The sequence below is a fragment of the Crassostrea angulata genome, unplaced genomic scaffold, assembly GCF_025612915.1.
Source record: "Crassostrea angulata isolate pt1a10 unplaced genomic scaffold, ASM2561291v2 HiC_scaffold_40, whole genome shotgun sequence".
Classification (NCBI taxonomy): domain Eukaryota; kingdom Metazoa; phylum Mollusca; class Bivalvia; order Ostreida; family Ostreidae; genus Magallana; species Magallana angulata.
The window spans coordinates 1-21276 of record NW_026441595.1 but is presented as its reverse complement, the minus strand read 5'-3'; the positions used below and the strand labels follow the sequence as shown (position 1 = coordinate 21276).

General features: G+C 36.2%; 2 protein-coding genes across 2 annotated transcripts; one reads left to right on the top strand and one right to left on the bottom strand.

Annotated features, from left to right (window-relative positions):
• Nucleotides 1–657: 657 nt before the first annotated feature.
• LOC128168676 (ral GTPase-activating protein subunit beta-like) lies at nucleotides 658–21250 on the bottom strand. Its single transcript, XM_052834826.1, is given in 15 exon segments — nucleotides 658–2261; nucleotides 2456–2572; nucleotides 2798–2948; nucleotides 3124–3375; nucleotides 3681–3818; nucleotides 4518–4656; nucleotides 5555–5728; nucleotides 5838–5910; nucleotides 8291–8399; nucleotides 8402–8454; nucleotides 8587–8711; nucleotides 8828–8919; nucleotides 9408–9588; nucleotides 12961–13071; nucleotides 21131–21250. Coding segments are annotated over 15 exon segments (1914 nt in total). The 5' UTR covers nucleotides 21212–21250; the 3' UTR covers nucleotides 658–2143.
• Nucleotides 15000–17928, top strand: LOC128168675 (uncharacterized). The gene has a single exon (XM_052834824.1). It carries the CDS (start codon nucleotides 15082–15084, stop codon nucleotides 17101–17103), a length of 2022 nt encoding a protein of 673 aa, XP_052690784.1. The 5' UTR covers nucleotides 15000–15081; the 3' UTR covers nucleotides 17104–17928.
• Nucleotides 21251–21276: the final 26 nt, after the last annotated feature.

Below are 21276 nucleotides of genomic sequence, written 5' to 3'. Positions count from 1 at the left end.
TTTTTTAATATTTTTATTGGAGAACTGGAATAATTATTAATTTTGGTTATACATGTAATTCTAAATGTTAGAGCTTAAAATTTGTTGTTCATTAATCAAGGGTCATGAAGATTCAGGATGAATTAAAAAAAAATTGATGCTAATTGTACCTATCTAGTTGATGGTGTTTTATTTCATTAAAACCATTTACTTTGAACTTAGTAAATAAAACACATGTACCGTGGGGTGCTACTTTGACCTATCCAGATGATGCAAGGTACACCAAATTTGTTGGATACAATTTACTTGCATTTGTTTTCTTATGGATTATTATATATAAAGAATAGATACACATGTACAACCAAGTTATGATTTGATCAAAGAATGGTTAACATGACTACTGTCAAAAGAGTGAACTCAAATTATCCGCATTATCTTTACTGCAACCGTCTGTTTTCTTTTTATCGTTTTATTGATCAAGTTTCAGTAAACCATCACCAGTATAGGGTAAAATAACTGTTAAAACAGAACTCTTTAATAATATATATTTTTTGATTCTGCAAAATTACCACAAATATTGTTACCTATAATTCATGTACCTCATTCACTGTATCGAGTTCTGCCTCCATTTTAAGATTCTCTATTGAACTTTTACAGTCAACAAACGATGACAATGTGTAAAGTATACATAATTAATAGCATTTATTTAACAACACAGAACAAAGATAATTAATATTGCACACAAATGAGAGGTCAAATCCTGATATCTGATCCTAGACACATAATATCTGATCCTACTACACATGATATCCTGATATCTGATCCTACTACACATGATGTCCTGATATCTGGTCCTACTACACAGGAATTTTTTTTTTACTTTGATCAGATCCGCAGTGCTTTTAATTCCACCATAGAGGATGATCTTTTAAGAATCACAGATTGTTTCTTCTCTTCAGTGAGGGTGACTAGAATTCAGTACAATACAGCGTCCATTGAAAAAGCCTGTAGGATCTTGTCATATACAGTGTGCAATGAAAAAGCCTGTAGGATCTTGTCATATACAGCGTCCAATGAAAAAGCCTGTAGGATCTTGTCATATACAGCGTCCAATGAAAAAGCCTGTAGGATCTTGTCATATACAGCGTCCAATGAAAAAGCCCGTAGGATCTTGTCATATACAGCGTCCAATGAAAAAGCCTGTAGGATCTTGTCATATACAGCGTCCAATGAAAAAGCCTGTAGGATCATGTCATATACAGCGTCCAATGAAAAAGCCTGTAGGATCTCACCATACGTCACTTATTCAAATATCTAACAAACTCTATGTTAGCAACCATGTGGTTGAATGATTAAAATGACGCACAAGAAAAATGATTAGCATTTACTATATGAAGTATGTGTACATCACTGATTGTATAACTAAGTTCATAAAGTCACAAAAACCAAAATGGGTACTGTTAACCATGTATTATACTTGCATTAAATATCTTATCAGTTAATGGGCGGTTAAGAAATGAATAAATGTCCGCTAGCAAGTAGTGATTTCATTCATTTTATACAGAAACCAACACAGGTCTGAAACAATAATACCTATCAGCAGCTGCTGCTTGAAAATCTGGCTCACTTGGTTAACAGCACGATAGAAGTTCAAATAAACAAAGGGGAGAAACCCTAGCTGTATAAAAATAAACAAAATATGATCCAACTTCATATACCCCAAATATATAATGCAATAACGTTTGTTCACATATCACCTTCATCAACATTAGCACCACTAAACAGAAGCTGGCCACTAACAGAGAAATGTTGCAATTGGCCAAAATCAGTGTTTTCTTACAATACAGCTCTCATTGTTACAAGGCATAAGAGGAGTGTAAAACAGCTGTTTATTAACCCTTTCAGGTATGTCTTGATGTTCCTCTCACAATTTTACCTGAATATTAACTCCTCATATTTATTTCGAAATCTATAGTACGTCTTGAAGACATCAAATTTTCTTAAAATATTCATTTCATGATTATCTTGTCCAAGTTCCTATCTGATGGTTTTCATAAATCTTCAGAGAGAATAAACATGAAACTTTGCTCTATCTCAGTAGAAAACCACATCATCAGATTTGATTCGTCCTTGGCCTCAGCGCACGATTTGTTCCTAGGAGCAATCACTTGTGAACATCTTGGAATAAAGCTGTGTAGAACTCGGATTCCGTCATCTTCAGATGATACTTGTCCACAATTTCCTGAATTTTTATTTTTCTCCTAACATGAGGAGGTTGATACCTTACAAAGAGAATAACAATCCCTAATATTAGGAAACATTTCCTGACAATGAATTGATGCAGAAATAGGTCAATTCTTGATTTTTCTGTTTCCGTCCTTAAGACATCTTAAAACTTAGGTGTGAACCTTGTATGTAGTTAAAACTTTTGTTTGAATCCATTGTATTGTAATACATCATCTTGATCAGTACTTACGAGTCGCTCTCTAGTCTTTTCCGACGTCCGATATTTATCGCCGTCTGCCGGACCATGGAGCCTAGCGTACGTCTGCTGACCACCATTCCATCAACAAGAGGAATCGCCATGGAGATCCTGTATTAGCAACAACAAAAAATTGAATTAAACAAAAAGCATTATTTCTACGAAATATCTTCCACTTCTCTTGTCTCCATTATCATATTGTAGTCTTTTGCAAATCCTGCAATAACTTGTGGAATGATTGTAAAATTATTCAATTAGCGACTCTCCATGCTATACATTAATTCTACGATTTCTACGAGTGATGAGTTCTGAGCTGTCACTGAGAGTTTGACTTACTTCCCAGTGTTTCCCTCCATGTGGATCCGGAACAGTCCGTTCTGTAGGGCGTGGATGTAGATCAGGAAGATGTCCTTGTCTTGTCTCATGGACGAGCTGCTGGTCGCAGTGTACTGCTCCAGACCCGTGCTGGTCATCGGAAGTAGGTCACCTGTAAAACAGTAAATAACCAAATTAATATAAATATTTAAGTAATATAAATACCCAATAACACATGAATCAGTGCAACAGATATATATATTGAGTTGCTCTCATTGGTAACATCAACATTCTCTTTGATAATGTTACTAGTAACAAAGTCTTTGTTGACTTATGTAAAGAAATACCTGTGGGAAAATTTTCATGGTCCTCAAAGTTTTCCAGCCACACAACAAAAATTTTTGTGTCTGGTCCAATGGTCACAGTGGACGGTCGACCGAATCGTCGAGTACGGAAGGCGGGGGCGTCGTGGGGAGAACTCGGACTCTCCATGGTTTTATTGCGAGGCTCAGTGAGGGGTCTCTCCAGGGAGAGCGTGGTAGGCTTGGTCCCCCCTGGTCCCTCACTGGGGGTGCTGACAGAGAGTTGTGGAGACTTGTCTGGAACAAATCAACACTTACTGTATTTCTTGTCTACAGAAATATGCTGCAACTGGAAAAAGTGTCTACAGATTCTATTTGCACAAGACTTTACATCTTTATGAGTTTATGCATATTATAACGCTTCACTGTATTCCTTATTCATAAATCTATGAGTCTTTAACCATATGTTATAAAAAATCTTCACTATTGTTTAAAAATCTTATTGCAAATTCTTTCACTGTGGACAAAGTGATGTTAGAGCACCGTGATAGCACCCATTGCATCACTTGTGGGTTTGAATTTGAGTCAGTAGAGAGGCGTACCCCCGTCGTTCTGCAGCCTGTGGAAGTTGTCCAGGGAGGGGACAATAAAGGCGACCTCTGAGGACACATCCGCCCAGTACAGCACCTGTTGCTGACCGTCATAGATACTGCCTCCCGTCCCCACACGCGGGGCGTTCTCTACATAAATAAAAAGTCAGAGATTATATATAATCTACACTAGCTATAAAATGCATCATTGTTTTTACCTTTCAGTTTTATGCTTCTTTCAATTTTGAATTTTTTCTTTACTTGTATGCACTAAAAGGTCAGAAATTGGTTTCAATAAATCTAGCCGAATTTTTACCCTTTATTTGCAAATTTTAGAACACACTATGCATAAATTTCTAAACACCTCATACCAGTCACTGAATATTGCTCTTCTATTGAATATACTTTTGTTTGAGCCTCTTTATTATTCATCATTTTACTGTGAACAATTTTTGTCTAAGATATACCTTATGTTTAAATTTATAAGAAAAGCCTTAACTTTCTTACAAAGGGGTGTAACTCTGACCAAAATTAAATTATCTGAACATCACTTGGCACACAATATATCTTATGTTACAATACAGTGATAAATTTTGCAGTGACTGTTATGTTGACCCTTCTCTTGAGTCGGTTTATTGAGCCAGTTTATTGGCCCTTCTCTTGAGTCTGTTTATTGACCCTTCTCTTGAGTCTGTTTATTGACCCCTCTCTTGAGTCAGTTTATTGACCCCTCTCTTGAGTAGGTTCATTGACCCCTCTCTTGAGTTGGTTTATTGAGTCCTTTTATTGACCCCTCTCTTGAGTCAGTTTATTAACCTCTCTTCTGTACATTGTAATCCTGATCAGTACCTTGGATATCCTCAGGCTGTGAGATTTTCCAGCTGGTGCTGATGTGACCGGTCCAGCCGGCATGTTTCTGTACGTCCACCGGCCAGCCCAGGGAGTGGAGGAACTCCAGGAACTGGCCCTGTATGCCACGCTGAGACCCCTGTCAACAAATTACCAAGAAAGAATACAGGCTTCATGTGATACACAGTGTTTTAAATAACCACACATAAACACACATAGATGTTATACATGGTGGCATGGACCTTTGTTTATACAATAATTAAATGTCCCATAATGTTTCATATGTTTATACAGCATAACACACTGCACAGGGCAATAGGTAAAGATCTAATTTTGTGGAGGTGTGAACTCCACTAATACCCAAGAACCCCCATTGATTTTAGACTTAAGGGAGTCAATTTTCTTTTTCTTGTGAATTATAGCATTTAATATTTATATACTGATATGCTGTACTGCCGAAAGTTGTACTTTCTGAATAAACATAGTTTTAATATGTGAATAAAAATTAATTCACTAAAGAGAAAATATTATTCAGGACCAAAAATGAACTCAATGGTACTTAATGAATTTAATGTTAAAGAAAATTTTTCTAGAAATTTTCCAGAAATCTGATCTGAACTGAACAGTACAACCTTTAAAAACATAACCGTAGATAAAGCTGTATATCTTAATGCTGTTAATATATGTATATGTTCTCAACATTTAAAAAAATAAAACTAAAGTATTTGAAATATAATTAATTACATTTATCAAAGTAATTGAGAGTAATTAATTACATTTTAAAAAATCAATGTAATTGTAATTGCAAGTAATTGATAAAATTGTCAATGTATTTGAAAGTAATTAATTACTTTTTAAAGTAATTGACCCCAACTCTGAATAGTACTGTTCAACTTTTCTACTTTCTGATTTATTCTTGATACCCTTTACTTGTATAGGAAATAAACAACAACCAATGAACTATTGATTCTTTGGTCTGTAGCCCCTTGGTGTAGTATCTACTTCCTATGTGAATGTTTACACAGTTAACAGCTTACCACATTGCGTAGAATGTCCTGAGCCAATCGCTGGCCAGACTTGACATAGAACACATGAACTGTGTCGTTGTCACGGGCTGTAATTGTATCCAGCATCTCCAGGTCATTGGTCAGACCTGGATTAGTGGTATCCAAGGTAACCAGGGAGGGTGGACGACTGGTGTTGCTCTGCTCCTTTGTAAAACAAAATTGAAAAAATCCTATAAAATCGTAACTCTTTCAAAATTTGATATAACTGCTCAATATATAGATCTGTTGCTGTGGTGATGACCTGTGAACTTACCTTGAGAGCCTCTAGTGACAGAAACCCATAATGAGACAGGAACAAACGGGCAGCCTGAAATTCCTCTGTTATTCTGTAATTAATCAATATATATAATCAATAGATATTTTGTCATTGACATACTGTAAATGTACTGTTAAATACTTACAAAGGGTGTTTATGCTCAAAAACTAACATAAAGTAATATTATTTAACTCTCAAATTGAATAGATATTTATAAACCTTCTTTATGTTTTTTGTTTGGCATACAAAAAAATAAATTGCATTTGATGTTTACATTCAGTTAACTTTAATACTGCTAATCACTTTTATTGAAGATTTACACTCAGTATTAACTTAGGTATTTACACTTAACCACTAGCTTTAGCAGTTTATACCTCATTACAGTTGGCACTCGATGGCTTGAACTTCGATCTCTCGAAGCTCTTGATCGTTCGAAGTGAAATCACGGTCTCGATTTTTTTTCCTATATTACTAAGCAAATTAACTCTTGATCTCTCGAACTCCGATCTCTTGAAGTTCTTGATCTCTCAAAGTAAAACCTGGATCCCGTTATATATATTTCATTGTTTTTCACTCTTGTAAACTCGAAGTTGTTGATGTGTGCACGTGCGACCGATCAAGCGTATAATTATAGCTCTGCGTGGACCTTAACTAAACGGTTTAGTGAATGCCTGAGGGCTACCATGGTAGTGATAATTAGTTGATTACATAAGTGACACTACCCCTTGCTTCCTTCAAATGGTAGATAGGTAATTTGAAACTGATCTAATAGTTTCCACAACTTGCGAAAATTACGGTTTTTAAACCACTCTTTACTTTACATAACATTCTTAAAAGTTTTTTAATGTGAAAAAACCCCTAATAACCACACAACAAAGTTCTGTATTGTTTAAATGAATGTAGCATGAAATACAAATGAAATTATGTTACTCTATCCTTCCATGTTATAAATATAAACTTTAAGCTACTATAATTTTAGAACCAAAATGACCGGAACAAATATTTAAGGATTTTTTAAAAATTTCGATCTCTCGAACTCTTGATCTCTCGAAGTTTAATCATGGTCCCCTGAAGTTCAAGTTATCGAGATTCACCTGTACTTATTTTACTTTACAAAGTGAACTTAAATTGTGGGTTTACACTTTACTCCTTACTTTGGAGGTTTACACTTTCGGACTTACTTTGGAAGTTTTCATTGAACCACTTACTTTGGAGGTTTGCTTTATGCTACTTACTTTGGAGGTTTACTTTATTCTACCTACTTTGGAGGTTTACTTTATTCTACTTACTTTGGAGGTTTACTTTATGCTACTTACATTGGAGGTTAACTTTATTCTACTTACTTTGGAGGTTTACTTTATTCTACTAACTTTGGAGGTTTACTTTATGCTAATTACTTTGGAGGTTTACTTTATTCTACCTACTTTGGAGGTTTACTTTATGCTACTTACTTTGGAGGTTAAATTTATTCTACCTACTTTGGAGGTTTACTTTATGCTACTAACATTGGCGGTTCACTTTATTCTACTTACTTTGGAGGTTTGCTTTATGCTACTTACTTTGGAGGTTTACTTTATTCTACTTACTTTGGAGGTTTACTTTATTCTACCTACTTTGGAGATTTACTTTATGCTACTTACATTGGAGGTTCACTTTATTCTACTTACTTTGGAGGTTTACTTTATGCTACTTACTTTGGAGGTTTACTTTATGCTACTTACTTTGGAAGTTTACTTTATGCTACTTACTTTGGAGGTTAACTTTATTCTACTTACTTTGGAGGTTTACTTTATTCTACCTACTTTGGAGGTTTACTTTATGCTACTTACTTTGGAGGTTTACTTTATTCTACCTACTTTGGAGGTTTACTTTATTCTACTTACTTTGGAGATTTACTTTATTCTACCTACTTCGGAGGTTAACTTTATTCTACTTACTTTGGAGGTTTGCTTTATGCTACTTACTTTGGAGGTTTACTTTATTCTACTTACTTTGGAGGTTTGCTTTATGCTACTTACTTTGGAGGTTTACTTTATTCTACTTACTTTGGAGGTTTACTTTATGCTACTTACTTTGGAAGTTTACTTTATGCTACTTACTTTGTAGGTTTACTTTATGCTACCTACTTTGGAGGTTTACTTTATGCTACTTACATTGTAGGTTCACTTTATTCTACTTACCTTGGAGGTTTACTTTATGCTAATTACTTTGGAGGTTTACTTTATTCTACTTAATTTGGAGGTTTACTTTATGCTACTTACTTTGGAGGTTTACTTTATGCTACTTACTTTGTAGGTTTACTTTATGCTACTTACTTTGGAGGTTAACTTTATTCTACTTACTTTGGAGGTTTACTTTATTCTACCTACTTTGGAGGTTTACTTTATTCTACTTACTTTGGAGGTTAACTTTATTCTACTTACTTTTGAGGTTTACTTTATGCTACTTACTTTGGAGGTTTACACTCAGTGTCTTGGTTGGGGAAGGGCATACTCTTCACCTCCTGCTGCTTTCTCTGACCAATCTGAGATTCAAATTGACCTTGCTTCTCAATGAAAGCTCTGGGCGCTTCTCATCCGTTACCAACGATTCCAGAGTCGGAATACTTTTCTCCCTAAAACAGGAAATGACTTGAATTAGGTAGTTAATTGTACAACACCCTTAGTATTACAACACCCTTAGAATTAGTTTCAGTGCAAATAACTGGTAGGTGATCAATCGCATTATGTTGTCTGTATATATTTACGCCTTGGTGGCGGTCACTTTATCCACAGACTCAGGGAAGTTTCTGGGCTTGACGCTGTGATGAGTTCCCACGTTCTCCACCGGTATAGGTCGGCCAGGATCACTTAGGTGGGATTTGGACGAACCCTTGAAAATAAGCAATCATAAATTAAATACTAGCCACAATTACATGTGTTATAATTACCTAAGTCATCCCAGTACTTTATAAGAAATCTATGACAACAGAATTTGGAAAAACTCACCCGTTTGATCCGTGGGGAGTGTCTTAGCTGCATCACCCAAGCATGTCGACCAAACGGTCCCCTAATCAGAGCCGTCACCGTGGGCAACAGGTCTACAACAAAAGTCAATTGATCATGAGGTTCCATCATCCCTGAAATACACAAGCTTCAAATATCTGCTACATGTAGAGAAGTAGATTTACTTTTATATACAAGACAAACCACCAGAGACAGGGGACGTACCAAACCGACACCATCAGGATACAGCTGTGTGTCTGATTGATCCTCTTAGGGGAACCACCTTCTCTGTTTATAGCACATTCTGTTCCTTACCTTCACATTTACATGCATACTCATAGCTTGTTCTACCTATTCACATGACACCATCTTACATTGACAGAAATATTTACCTTCTATATTTCCCTGAGGCTGTTCCAACATATATGCCTTCAATATTTCCGAGAGGCTGTACCAACATATTTACCTTCTATATTTCCCAGAGGCTGTTCCAAAATATATACCTTCAATATTTCCCAGAGGCTGTTTCAACATAGTTACATGTACCTTCTATATTTCCCAGAGGCTGTTCCAGCAAATATACCTTCTTTATTTCCAAGAGGCTGTTCCAACAATCCCACGACGATGGCGTTTTTCAGGACATAGTATCTGAAGGGGGAGCCATGTTCCGGCAAACAGCTGTTCCCCTTGGTGTACTTCAACAGGGATTTTTCGTCCAGCAGAGAAAACAGGGACTCGGGGCCACAGGGCGGGGGGAAAGCACCCTAAGTCAAATTACAGGTAAGCCATTAATGCTTGTATCTTAAAATATTAGACAATAGCCAGTTTAATGTCTATTATTATTTTAGTCTTGTGGAAACATGACAAATACTGACAAAATATTGTATAATGAAATGATATTACATGTTCAACAGTAAGATGTGGGAAGTTTTATCCTCATGAGTATATTATTGTTTGTTATAAATAATTTCAGTGAAGGTATGTAGTGGGATTCACTAACTTTGAAATTTTTGTACAAGATGATGCAGTCTGATACAGAGAAATGAAATCAAGTGATCCAGGGCAACAAAATCACTAGATATTCTTGGTGTGACTGAGGATTAATTCAGGCCAGTTGTACAAATATATGATACAAGGCAATATAAGAAAATATTACAGGTACATGTATTTACCATCAGCTGTATGATACAGGTGAGACACATGCATGATACAGGTATTTACTACGTGCTGTATGATACAGATGAGATACATGCATGATACAGGTATTTACTACGTGCTGTATGATACAGGTGAGATACATGCATGATACAGGTATTTACTACGTGCTGTATAACACAGGTGAGATACATGCATTATACATGTATTTACACATACTGTATGATACAGGTGAGACACATACATGATACAGGTATTTACTACGTGCTGTATGATACAGGTGAGACACATGCATTATACATGTATCTACCACAAGCTGTATGATACAGGTGAGATACATGCATGATACATGTATCTACCACAAGCTGTATGATACAGGGCAATGACACATACATGATACAGGTAGTTACTGCGTGCTGTATGATACAGGTGAGACACATGCATTATACATGTATCTACCACAAGCTGTATGATACAGGTGAGACACATGCATGATACAGGTATTTAACACCTGCTGTTTGATACAGGTGAGATACATGCATGATACATGTATCTACCACAAGCTGTATGATACAGGTGAGACACATGCATGATACATGTATCTACCACAAGCTGTATGATACAGGGTAATGACACATACATGATACAGGTAGTTACTACGTGCTGTATGATACAGGTGAGACACATGCATTATACATGTATCTACCACAAGCTGTATGATACAGGTGAGATACATGCATGATACAGGTATTTAACACCTGCTGTATGATACAGTGCAATGACACATGCATGATACAAGTAGTAACTATGTGCTGTATGATACAGGTGAGACATATGCATTATACATGAATCTACCACAAGCTGTATGATACAGGTGAGATACATGCATGATACATGTATCTACCACAAGCTGTATGATACAGGGCAATGACACATACATGATACAGGTAGTAACTATGTGCTGTATGATACAGGTGAGAAACATGCATTATACATGTATCTACCACAAGCTGTATGATACAGGTGAGATACATGCATGATACAGGTATTTAACACCTGCTGTGTGATACAAAGCAATGACACATACATGATACAGGTATTTACTACGCTCTCTGTGATACAGGTGAGATACATGCATTATACATGTATTTACTACATGCTGTATGATAGAGGTGAGATACATGCATGATACAAGTATTGACTACGTTCTGTATGATACAGGTGAGATACATGCATTTTACAGGTATTTACTACATGCTGTATGATACAGGTGAGATACATGCATTATACATGTATTTACCACATGCTGTATGATACAGGTGAGATACATGCATGATACAGGTATTTACTACGTGTTGTATGATACAGGTGAGATACATGCATGATACAGGTATTTACTATGTCCTGTATGTTACAAGTAAGATACATGCATTTTACAGGTATTTACTACGTGCTGTATGATACAGGTGAGACACATGCATGATACAGGTATTTAACACCTGCTGTATGATACAGGTGAGACACATACATGATACAAGTATTTACTACATGCTGTATGATACAGGTGAAATACATGCATGATACAGGTATTTACCACGTGCTGTATGATACAGGTGAGATACATGCATTCTACATGTATTTACCACATGCTGTATGATACGGGTGAGACACATGCATGATACAGGTATTTACTACGTGCTGTATGATACAGGTGAGACACATACATGATACAGGTATTTAACACCTGCTGTATGATACAGGTGAGATACATGCATGATACAGGTATTTACTACGTGTTGTATGATACAGGTGAGATACATGCATGATACAGGTATTTACTATGTCCTGTATGATACAGGTGAGGTACATGCATGATACGGGTATTTACTACGTGCTGTATGATACAGGTGAGACACATGCATGATACAGGTATTCAACACCTGCTGTATGATACAGGTGAGACACATACATGATACAAGTATTTACTACGTGCTGTATGATACAGGTGAGATACAAGCATTCTACATGTATTTAACACCTGCTGTATGATACAGGTGAGATACATGCATGATACAGGTATTTACTACGTGCTGTATGATACAGGTGAGATACATGCATGATACAGGTATCTATAACGTGCTGTATGATACAGGTGAGATACATGCATGATACAGGTACTTTCCACGTGCTGTATGATACAGATGAGACACATGCATGATACAGGTATCTATAACGTGCTGTATGATACAGGTGAGATACATGCATGATACAGGTATTTACTACGTGCTGTATGATACAGGTGAGACACATGCACGATACAGGTATTTACTACGTGCTGTATGATACAGGTGAGACACATGCATGATACAGGTATTTACTACGTGCTGTATGATACATGCATGATACAGGTATTTACTATGTGCTGTATGATACAGGTGAGATACATGCATGATACAGGTATTTACTACGTGCTGTATGATACAGGTGAGACACATGCATGATACAGGTATTTAACACCTGCTGTATGATACAGGTGAGACACATACATGATACAAGTATTTACTACGTGCTGTATGATACAGGTGAGATACAAGCATTCTACATGTATTTAACACCTGCTGTATGATACAGGTGAGATACATGCATGATACAGGTATTTACTACGTGCTGTATGATACAGGTGAGATACATGCATGATACAGGTATATATAACGTGCTGTATGATACAGGTGAGATACATGCATGATACAGGTATTTACTATGTGCTGTATGATAAAGGTGAGATATATGCTTGATACAGGCATTTATTACATGCTGTACAATACAGGTGAAATATCTCTATGATACAGGTATTTACTACGTGTTGTATGATACAGGGCAATGACACAGGTATGACACACTTTATGATGATAAAGGTGTGATACAGGTATTTACCATGAGTTGTATGATGCAAGACAATGACACACAAATATAATGATTACCACGTGCTGTATGATACAGGTGAGGAGTCCTTCCGCGGCTTCCTGTACACGTTTGGAGGCCGGTTGTCGCTGCTTGTCCTGTTTATACTTTGGCGGATCACTGGCACGGTTCTGAAACACCACAAAACAAACATCACTAAGAGCTCGTCCTGTAGGCTACCAGTCAACAGAGATAGGGCAAATTGTACTATTGGCGTAGTATATTACTTCAATTTTAAACCTAATTTCCTTATTTCATATTAATTTTTTACATCCTCCCAAAATAGTGGGGGGCCATCTCCATGATAATTCACTTTTTTATATGTAAATTTTTTAAGATTAGTTGCTGCGAGAAAAAGTAGGGGGGGGGGGGCAGGCCTCCCCTGATGCTACGTGCCTGTACCCTATTCACCACAAATCAAACATCACCTAGAGCTCATACTGTAGGCTACCAGTCAACAGAGATAGGGTACATTGTAACCCTAAACATGACATGACTCATTGGTGATTGTTGAGTCTTCATTATCAGACATTAATCAGCTCAATGTCTACATATAAAAAGAGATCAATCTGAAAATAACAATTGGGGAAAATGTCTGTCAAAATCAAAGGTACTCTCTGAGGGATTCTATGGAAATCTGCTGCAAAAGATTATTCAAATTGTCAAATAATACCAACATTTTAGAGGCCTGAGGGAACATATTGCTTTCCTGTGCCACAACTCATTTTATCTATTTGTTCCTATGTAAAAATTCATTCCCCAACTATGGTCCCACCCTACCACGGGGATTATGATTATGAACAAACTTGAATCTACTCTACCTGAGCATACTTCAAGTTTAAGCATTTCTGGGGAAATAATTTTTTAGAAAACTTTTCAAAAATGCAAAGTTTGCAAAAATTCCAAATTATCTTCCATAAAAGATGATATGACCCATCATTTTAACAAAATGTACCAAAATTGGTAAATGAAATTGACGCTGTGGTTCTGAAGAGGAAGTTAACCGTAGGCCTTTACATTTACATAAGCATTTAGATTGTAATGGTTTTCAAACAATAAGCTTATTGTTCTCAAACAATTAGTCTGTTAGTTTTCAATGAATTTCATACATCAAACTCAATAACTGTTAAATTGATGCATTTTATATATTAGTCTGTTAGTTTTCAATAAATTTCATACATTAAATTCAATATCTGTTAAATTGATGCATTTTATATTTTCCAATAATCTTTAAATCTGTAACGAAGAGACATTTCTGTTAAAAATACAGTACTGTTTTCCCAGTGTTATCGGTTTGTCTTTTCCTGTTTCATACATGTACAGTAAGTACAAAAACAACTTGTCTTAGGATTGGATTTTTCATGCCATTTGTAATCAAAGGCACAAACTGTGTTTTTGTACATGTACTAATTTCAAATACTGTAAAATGATAATTGAAAGATATCAACAAACAAACTGCTTTATTTTGAAAATGAATACAAAAAAAACCCTGAATTATATTACTTTTGTTTCTTCAAAAATATAATTGGCATATCTTAATTTGAAATAGTTTCACAATCCAGTCCAAATAAATTCCCAGTCGAGTCTGAACAAGTATTGAAGTTAATTCATTTCACCTTACTGCAAGATTGAATAAATTTTTAACCAAAGCAGGATGGACAAAATTGTAGGACCATGAATCCTATAATCACCTCTTCCTCTGACAGCAAATAGTTTCTAATTCTAATTTAGTTTATGGAATTTTTGTATTTTTATATAACAGTTCATGGTTTTTTTTCTACAATTACTAATAAAATTAATCCTTTATAATCCAAACATTTTTCATTTCCTTAAATGATATCCTTCCGTTTTCAATACAGAGTTGTACAAGAAAATAGCAGCACATAAAATATAAGAGCAACATAAACTTTCTCCTCAATAGATATCTGAATTTATTCAACATGGAGTCTTTCCCCCAACAAATGTAAGTGCATTAATTGGTATCCTAGTTGTTTCTTTAATGTATGCAATAAGATTACCTATCCTATTCTATCAATTATTTGTTAGTATTATAATAATATTGTGAAAAGTTAAAATGAGAAACAGAAATATGTTTCCAATATATTCTTTCAAATAACAACAGATATAAGGGACTGCAGAACATGTCGGCGTCCATGTTTGTGGGACTGTGTAAGAAAGTGGGGACCTCACAAGAGGTAGCCATCAGGAGGGAGTCACAGGACATCAGGGATATGGTGGAGAGACGAGTGACACCTGATGATGGGATCATAATGATGATGAGTGGAAGTAGGAGAGAAGGGTTCGATCTGAAGGGATCAGATCTGGACTATATGTACTGGTACAACAACCACCGAGTGATCATGGACATGTCTCAGTCTGAGTATTACAACACAGCCAATAAAACCTTGATTCTCTCTGACAGTTCAGAGAGTTCACCAGGATTCACTTTACTCCAGTTACTGACACCATCAAGATACAGAGAAATCCGATCATCATGTGTCAGAATGAATGGCAGAGTCTATATATCTAGTTCTATATACAGACAGTTAACTTGTTCAGCAGTTCATCCTAATTCTACTGTACACGGACCCTGTGGTAGTGGTGTTAGAGCAGGAGTAGAATATGACACTGCAGTCTGTTTTGTTTCTGACTTTCGGCCTCTGTCTGCCTCCTCATGGATAGACAGATGTCACTCATGGCCTGATCCTGAAGTTGTTGATGACATTGTCAGAAACGGATGTCACCTTGTAGCAATAGGACACCCATTAGGACCCCATGAAAATGAAGAATGGAGAATTTCTTTTTCACGGGCAGAATATAAACTAGTTTATTCAATGAGCCACTGTCAGTTTTTGACATATGGTTTGTTAAAACTTTTCTTAAAAGAAGTTTTAAATCAACAATCAGAAGAAACCAATAAACTGTTGTGTTCCTATCACATGAAGACAACAGTTTTCTGGGCGATTCAACAAAACACACTACCTCACTGGTGTCCACAAAATCTCCTGGCCGGTTTCTGGATCTGCTTCAAACTTCTCCTTAAATGGGTGTATAAAGGGATCTGCCCAAACTTTTTCATCCCACAAAACAACATGTTTCTGACCAAGGTCCATGGCTCAGCACAAAACAGATTGTTCGTACAGTTACATGAATTGTACAAGAAAGGTCTGGCCTGTCTGTTACAGAGTCCCTCTATCAGGTCCTACATCATTCATGTCCTGTACAATCCCAGACTTTCTATTTGTACAGATGAAAGTATGATTAGGTCTGAAGTTGACTTTGATATTCTAATTTCCAGCATACAGTCAACTGTTCCAGTTCCAGCTGCCATTGGGTCTCTGTATCAAATAACCAAAGCCATACACATGATAGAACAGTTTGTGGAGTCACCAATGACACATCATCAAGTTGTAATAATACAGAGATTTACAGCCTTAATCCTTCAGAGCACTTCTTTTCTATTAATACAGAACATACACACTAATACAGGTGTCAACAAACAGATGTATATTGCAGACAAACTGTCCTGTCACATGCTGAAATTAGCAGCCAAGTTTGGGTGTGTATCTGACATGTTGTTCATTGCCATGTATTATTACAAGACACTCAGATACAGGGAAGCTTTATCTGTTATAGAGATGACAAAGTTCAAGTTAGCACAGCCATATCTAATATATGAGGGATATGTAGACAGAGAGAGGTATACTGAGGCTGTAGGGGGACAGTCTTGGTCTACAAAGATGAGACAGGCTGTAGCATGGGATATCACACTTTACAATTACAATAAAATCTGTTATATCAGTGAACTAATTCCAGAACAACAGTCTGCTCTCCAGAACAGAAAGCCTGCATTATTTGTCCCGGTGTTTGTAATGTTACATTTCCTAGAGTTCTTGTGTTACAGACAAATTGATACAACATTATCACAAGCAGCTCTAGATGAGCTACAGGTCCTAGTCCACCATGATCGGGGACTGTATATATCTGCTATATACAGAGACATCTGCTGGGAGATCCTGGGGATCTGTCAACAGATGACAGGGGATATCCAGGCTGCTCTATACTCATACCAACATTCACTCACACAGGATCCATTTCATTGCATACAAACTGCTACACAGAGGAGAATACAGGACATAGTTCAGTCAACACAACACCAGTAAATAAATCAGTAATTTGGAATATCCATCAACAAAACCAACATGTACAGATCTATGTACAGATTTCTACACGCCAGTTAAAAAAACATGTACAATGTAACATACCCCATCCATCCCTAAATCACAACTATATACCATATACCTACATGTGTGTTGGAGGACAGTACATCAAATGTGGTTTATGCATGGTTTATGTGTAGCCTTTTATTCAGGACTTTCTTTATTTGTAATATTTGGAATAAAAGCAGTGTATTGTACTTTCTGGAGTTGTTTTATTTTGGGTTATTTGTTATCATAAAGTTAGATTAACTCAAGGAAGCAGGTATACTCTGATAAGTTTAGTTCAATTTAATGCTGTAACGATATTCTCGAGTGACCAATATTTGATAACAGGGAGGGAATGGGTTATGTTTTGATAATCCATTTTGATGAACCAATTTTCAATAGTTGAATTTGTTAGGTATCACAAATCTGATGTATTTCCTTTTATCACTGATAATGAAATTGTATGCATGGAAAATATAAATATCATGCACTCTTTAAAGAGGACATAAGTGTTTAAACACCTGTAGTAAAAATTTTCATCTCGAAAACTTCCTAGTAGTTATCTTTTTGTATAACAATGCAAAAATTGTGATAAAGTGTCAATTTTTTATTGTGTGAACTCAGCATCCCCAATCCAAGACAATTATGGGGCCTCAGAAGGGATTCAATGCATAACATAAAAATAATTATGTTACGAAAAGGCTGCTTTAGTGTAGTTAGTACCAACGTGAGAGTCAAGAGTTTGATATCCCATGTTATTATACTTTCATGTTAAATACTGAAATCTGATAGGTTTAGACGGAGTTGGTAATCCGTTCTATTACCCTCAGTGTTAGCAACACACTTGGCAAAGAGTAACACTATATAAATAGTGCCTGTTTGGGAGGGTAACAGTTAAAATTGACACCCCGAGAAAACCATTGTCAACCGACGCGAAGCGGAGGTTGACAATGGTTTTCGAGGGGTGTCAATTTCAACTGTTACCCTCCCAAACAGGCACTATTTATTTTGTTATACTGAATGTCTTAATTTTAAGAAAATTTTACCGCTTTTATATAGGAATAACGTGAATTCTACGGCGAACCGTACGCGCATATTTTTCGCGCATGTAACATTTTTTAATGTTACCCGTTGCTAAAAGCGTTGCTAACGCTGAGGGTAATAGAAAGGATTATGAACTGCGTCTTAACCAATCAGATTTCAGTATTTAACATGAAAGTATAACAAAACGAATTGTTACATCAGCCTAAATTATGCGCGTACGGTTCATCGTAAAAATTCAATGCATTTCTAATTAAAAGCAGTATAATTTTCTTTAAAAATAAGACATTCAGTATAATAAAATAAATAGTGCCTGTTTGGGAGGGTAACTGTTGAAATCGACACCCCTCGAAAACCATTGTCAACCGACGCTTTGCATTGCGTCGGTTGACAATGGTTTTCGAGGGGTGTCAATTTCAACAGTTACCCTCCCAAACAGGCACTATTTATTTATTGGTAATCTGCTTTGTTAGATTTTCTTTAAAAAAAACCCAGAATGCACTGCACTTTTTCAGCGTAGTACATCTATGCTATATAAATCCTTTGATTACCATATGAAAATGGTTGAGTATTAAATATATATTGACAAACTGACAGGAGGCATAATAGAATTGAATGTACTTGTAAACAGTGACAGTAATTAATGTAAAGATTCAAAATGAGTACCTTGAGCACTAACCCCAACTGCCTTTTTAGAGAAGACTATCAGAGGCGGCGGAGAAAGAAAACATTATGAATTTGTAAAAGTTGGATTTGAAGTACTTCATTAATAAAATTGTTTTTTTCATTTCAGTATTTGCATAATACTGTAGACCCAAGTGCCATATAATATTTTCAATTGATACTGCGAAAAATTGACCTGGGTTTAAAAGATCATGTGATATTCTGAACCCAGAAATACTGAATAAATCACGGCCATAATATTTTGAACCCCCTCTCCAGGTGGAATTGGAAATAGGAAGGGGTTCAATAACAAATGGAAATCAAAGGGGGGAGGTCAATATACCGCTGCCATAATATATTGAACCTGGGGTTCAATATTGTATTGGGAGTGGGGGTTCAATAATTCGAAGCGATATCTTTAACCCAGGTTTAATGTTTTGCGGGGGCACTACATCCAACTTAGTTAAAAGCGATAATAACATCAAGAAAGTAAAAAAAAAGGGCTGCAATTTTCCTAATTTTTTTTTTTACAAATAAACACTGAAATCCAAGATTTTGAAGCCTGATCTATAACAGTTTTGGTTTTTAAATGTGCAATGATACTCTAAACACATTGTGTTTAGCAAGTACAATATTTGGTAAAATATGAATTTCAAACAAATTTGAATTAGCGTATTTCTTAATGCTCTGATTTTGCTTGATGTTGCTGACATGTTGCTATCTATAGGTATTTGTGAAAATTCAGCAGATTTTGGTGATGTGTTTTCAATGGTGTTGTAATCTGTGAAGATTCTGCAGTTTTGGGGATGAAAACATGCAAGTGAGATCCTCTGTTACTTGTATTGATGAGATACATGTGCAGGTTCTACAGATTGTATAATACAGCACTGACATGCACATGCTCGGGGAGCAGCAGATCTTAGCTCTACGGGAAAACTTGGGTGGGAGATATGACAAATTCTACCCACAGAACTACAGATCTGCAGATAATGTTCACAAAGTTCTTCACTGCTATAATAAGGGGGACATATACTGTGAGATCATTTTTATTTATGGGGGTCAAATTTTGCGGAGAGCAAAAATTTTCTTGGTTCGTGGGGACATAATTTCGTTGGTAGGAGGTTCTATTTTGTAAATAAATATTATATGCTTGCATATACCAGTATATGTTCCTGGGGATGTAAATTCATGGGCAAGGGTTACCCATGAAAGCCATGAACATCGGTCCCCCATGAACAATGATGATTCCACAGTACTTGAAACATAAACCTTTTAGTTCTTCAGGGGCTATTATTACTGCAGTAGGCATTTTAATGGCATATGATTAGTATTTTGCTAATGAAAAGACCCACTTCATTAAAATCATAAATATAATAGCTGAAGTTCATGAATCTAAGATAGATAGTAGATAAACAGTACCAATTAAATTGAGAGAATATGCAATGTATACATATAAAATCTGCAACCTGAGTAACATTCAAAATGCATATTAATAAGTTGTACTTCAATAATATTGTAAAAATATAAGGCATTTAATTCAACTGATGTATATGTAGAAGGGGCTGCCATGAGAGTGACATGGGGCAAAAGAAGAAGAGACTAGGGATGAGGGACTAATGGTCAATACATGCTGTACCCTAGACTAGAGTGACCCAACTGACTAGCTATTGGCGTGCTGTAGCCTAGACTAGAGTGGCCCGACTGACTAACTACTGGCATGCTGTACACTAGAATCTGACAAGGAGAATCTATTTAATTCTGTTACCGACTCAAAGCTTGTTTGCTTGGCAAAGCGAACAGAAAAGGTTTTATACAGGATGCTGGGTACAGACTTGCTTCTCTCAAGTTTCTAAAAAGCAGTAAAATTGCATCAAAAACATCCTCAATCATCTTAGCATGATTACTTGTAACAGTGTCCTGTGTTCTAAAACCACTTCAATCAGAGGCGTGTATTAGTTGCTACAAATTCTGTCTCAGTTCCAAACAAAATGCACACAGCAGATACTACTTGTCCACAGTTCAATCAGTGATACTGAAAACAGCATTCAATGAAAAAATTCTATTAACTTTCTCACTGCAAGCAGTTATGCATAGATAAGCTAAAATGTAGTTATAAATGCTTGTGGCTCCGAGAGAATGATGTTTCACATGTGACTTGCTGTTGATGAGTGTAAATCGACTGCGTAAAGGTCTGTTAAATCATGCGATGACAAGCAAAGCTAAGAGCGAACCAGGCAGAGAACTGCCAAGTTAGAGAGAAACGTCTAGCTACGACTTATACCTGAACTGATGGGGCGATTTTTGTGTCTTTTAATAGCACGCTCTGAATCTCGGGTTTCTGAAATAAACATGCCCAATTCATGTACCATTCAATAAGAGTCGATCTGAAAGCTGAACTACATGTATATTAACAAGCTGATTAAAGGA

Coding starts and splice junctions, on each gene's coding strand:
- LOC128168675 (XM_052834824.1), top strand. CDS start 15,082: ATGTCGGCGTCCATGTTTGTGGGACTGTGTAAGAAAGTGGGGACCTCA.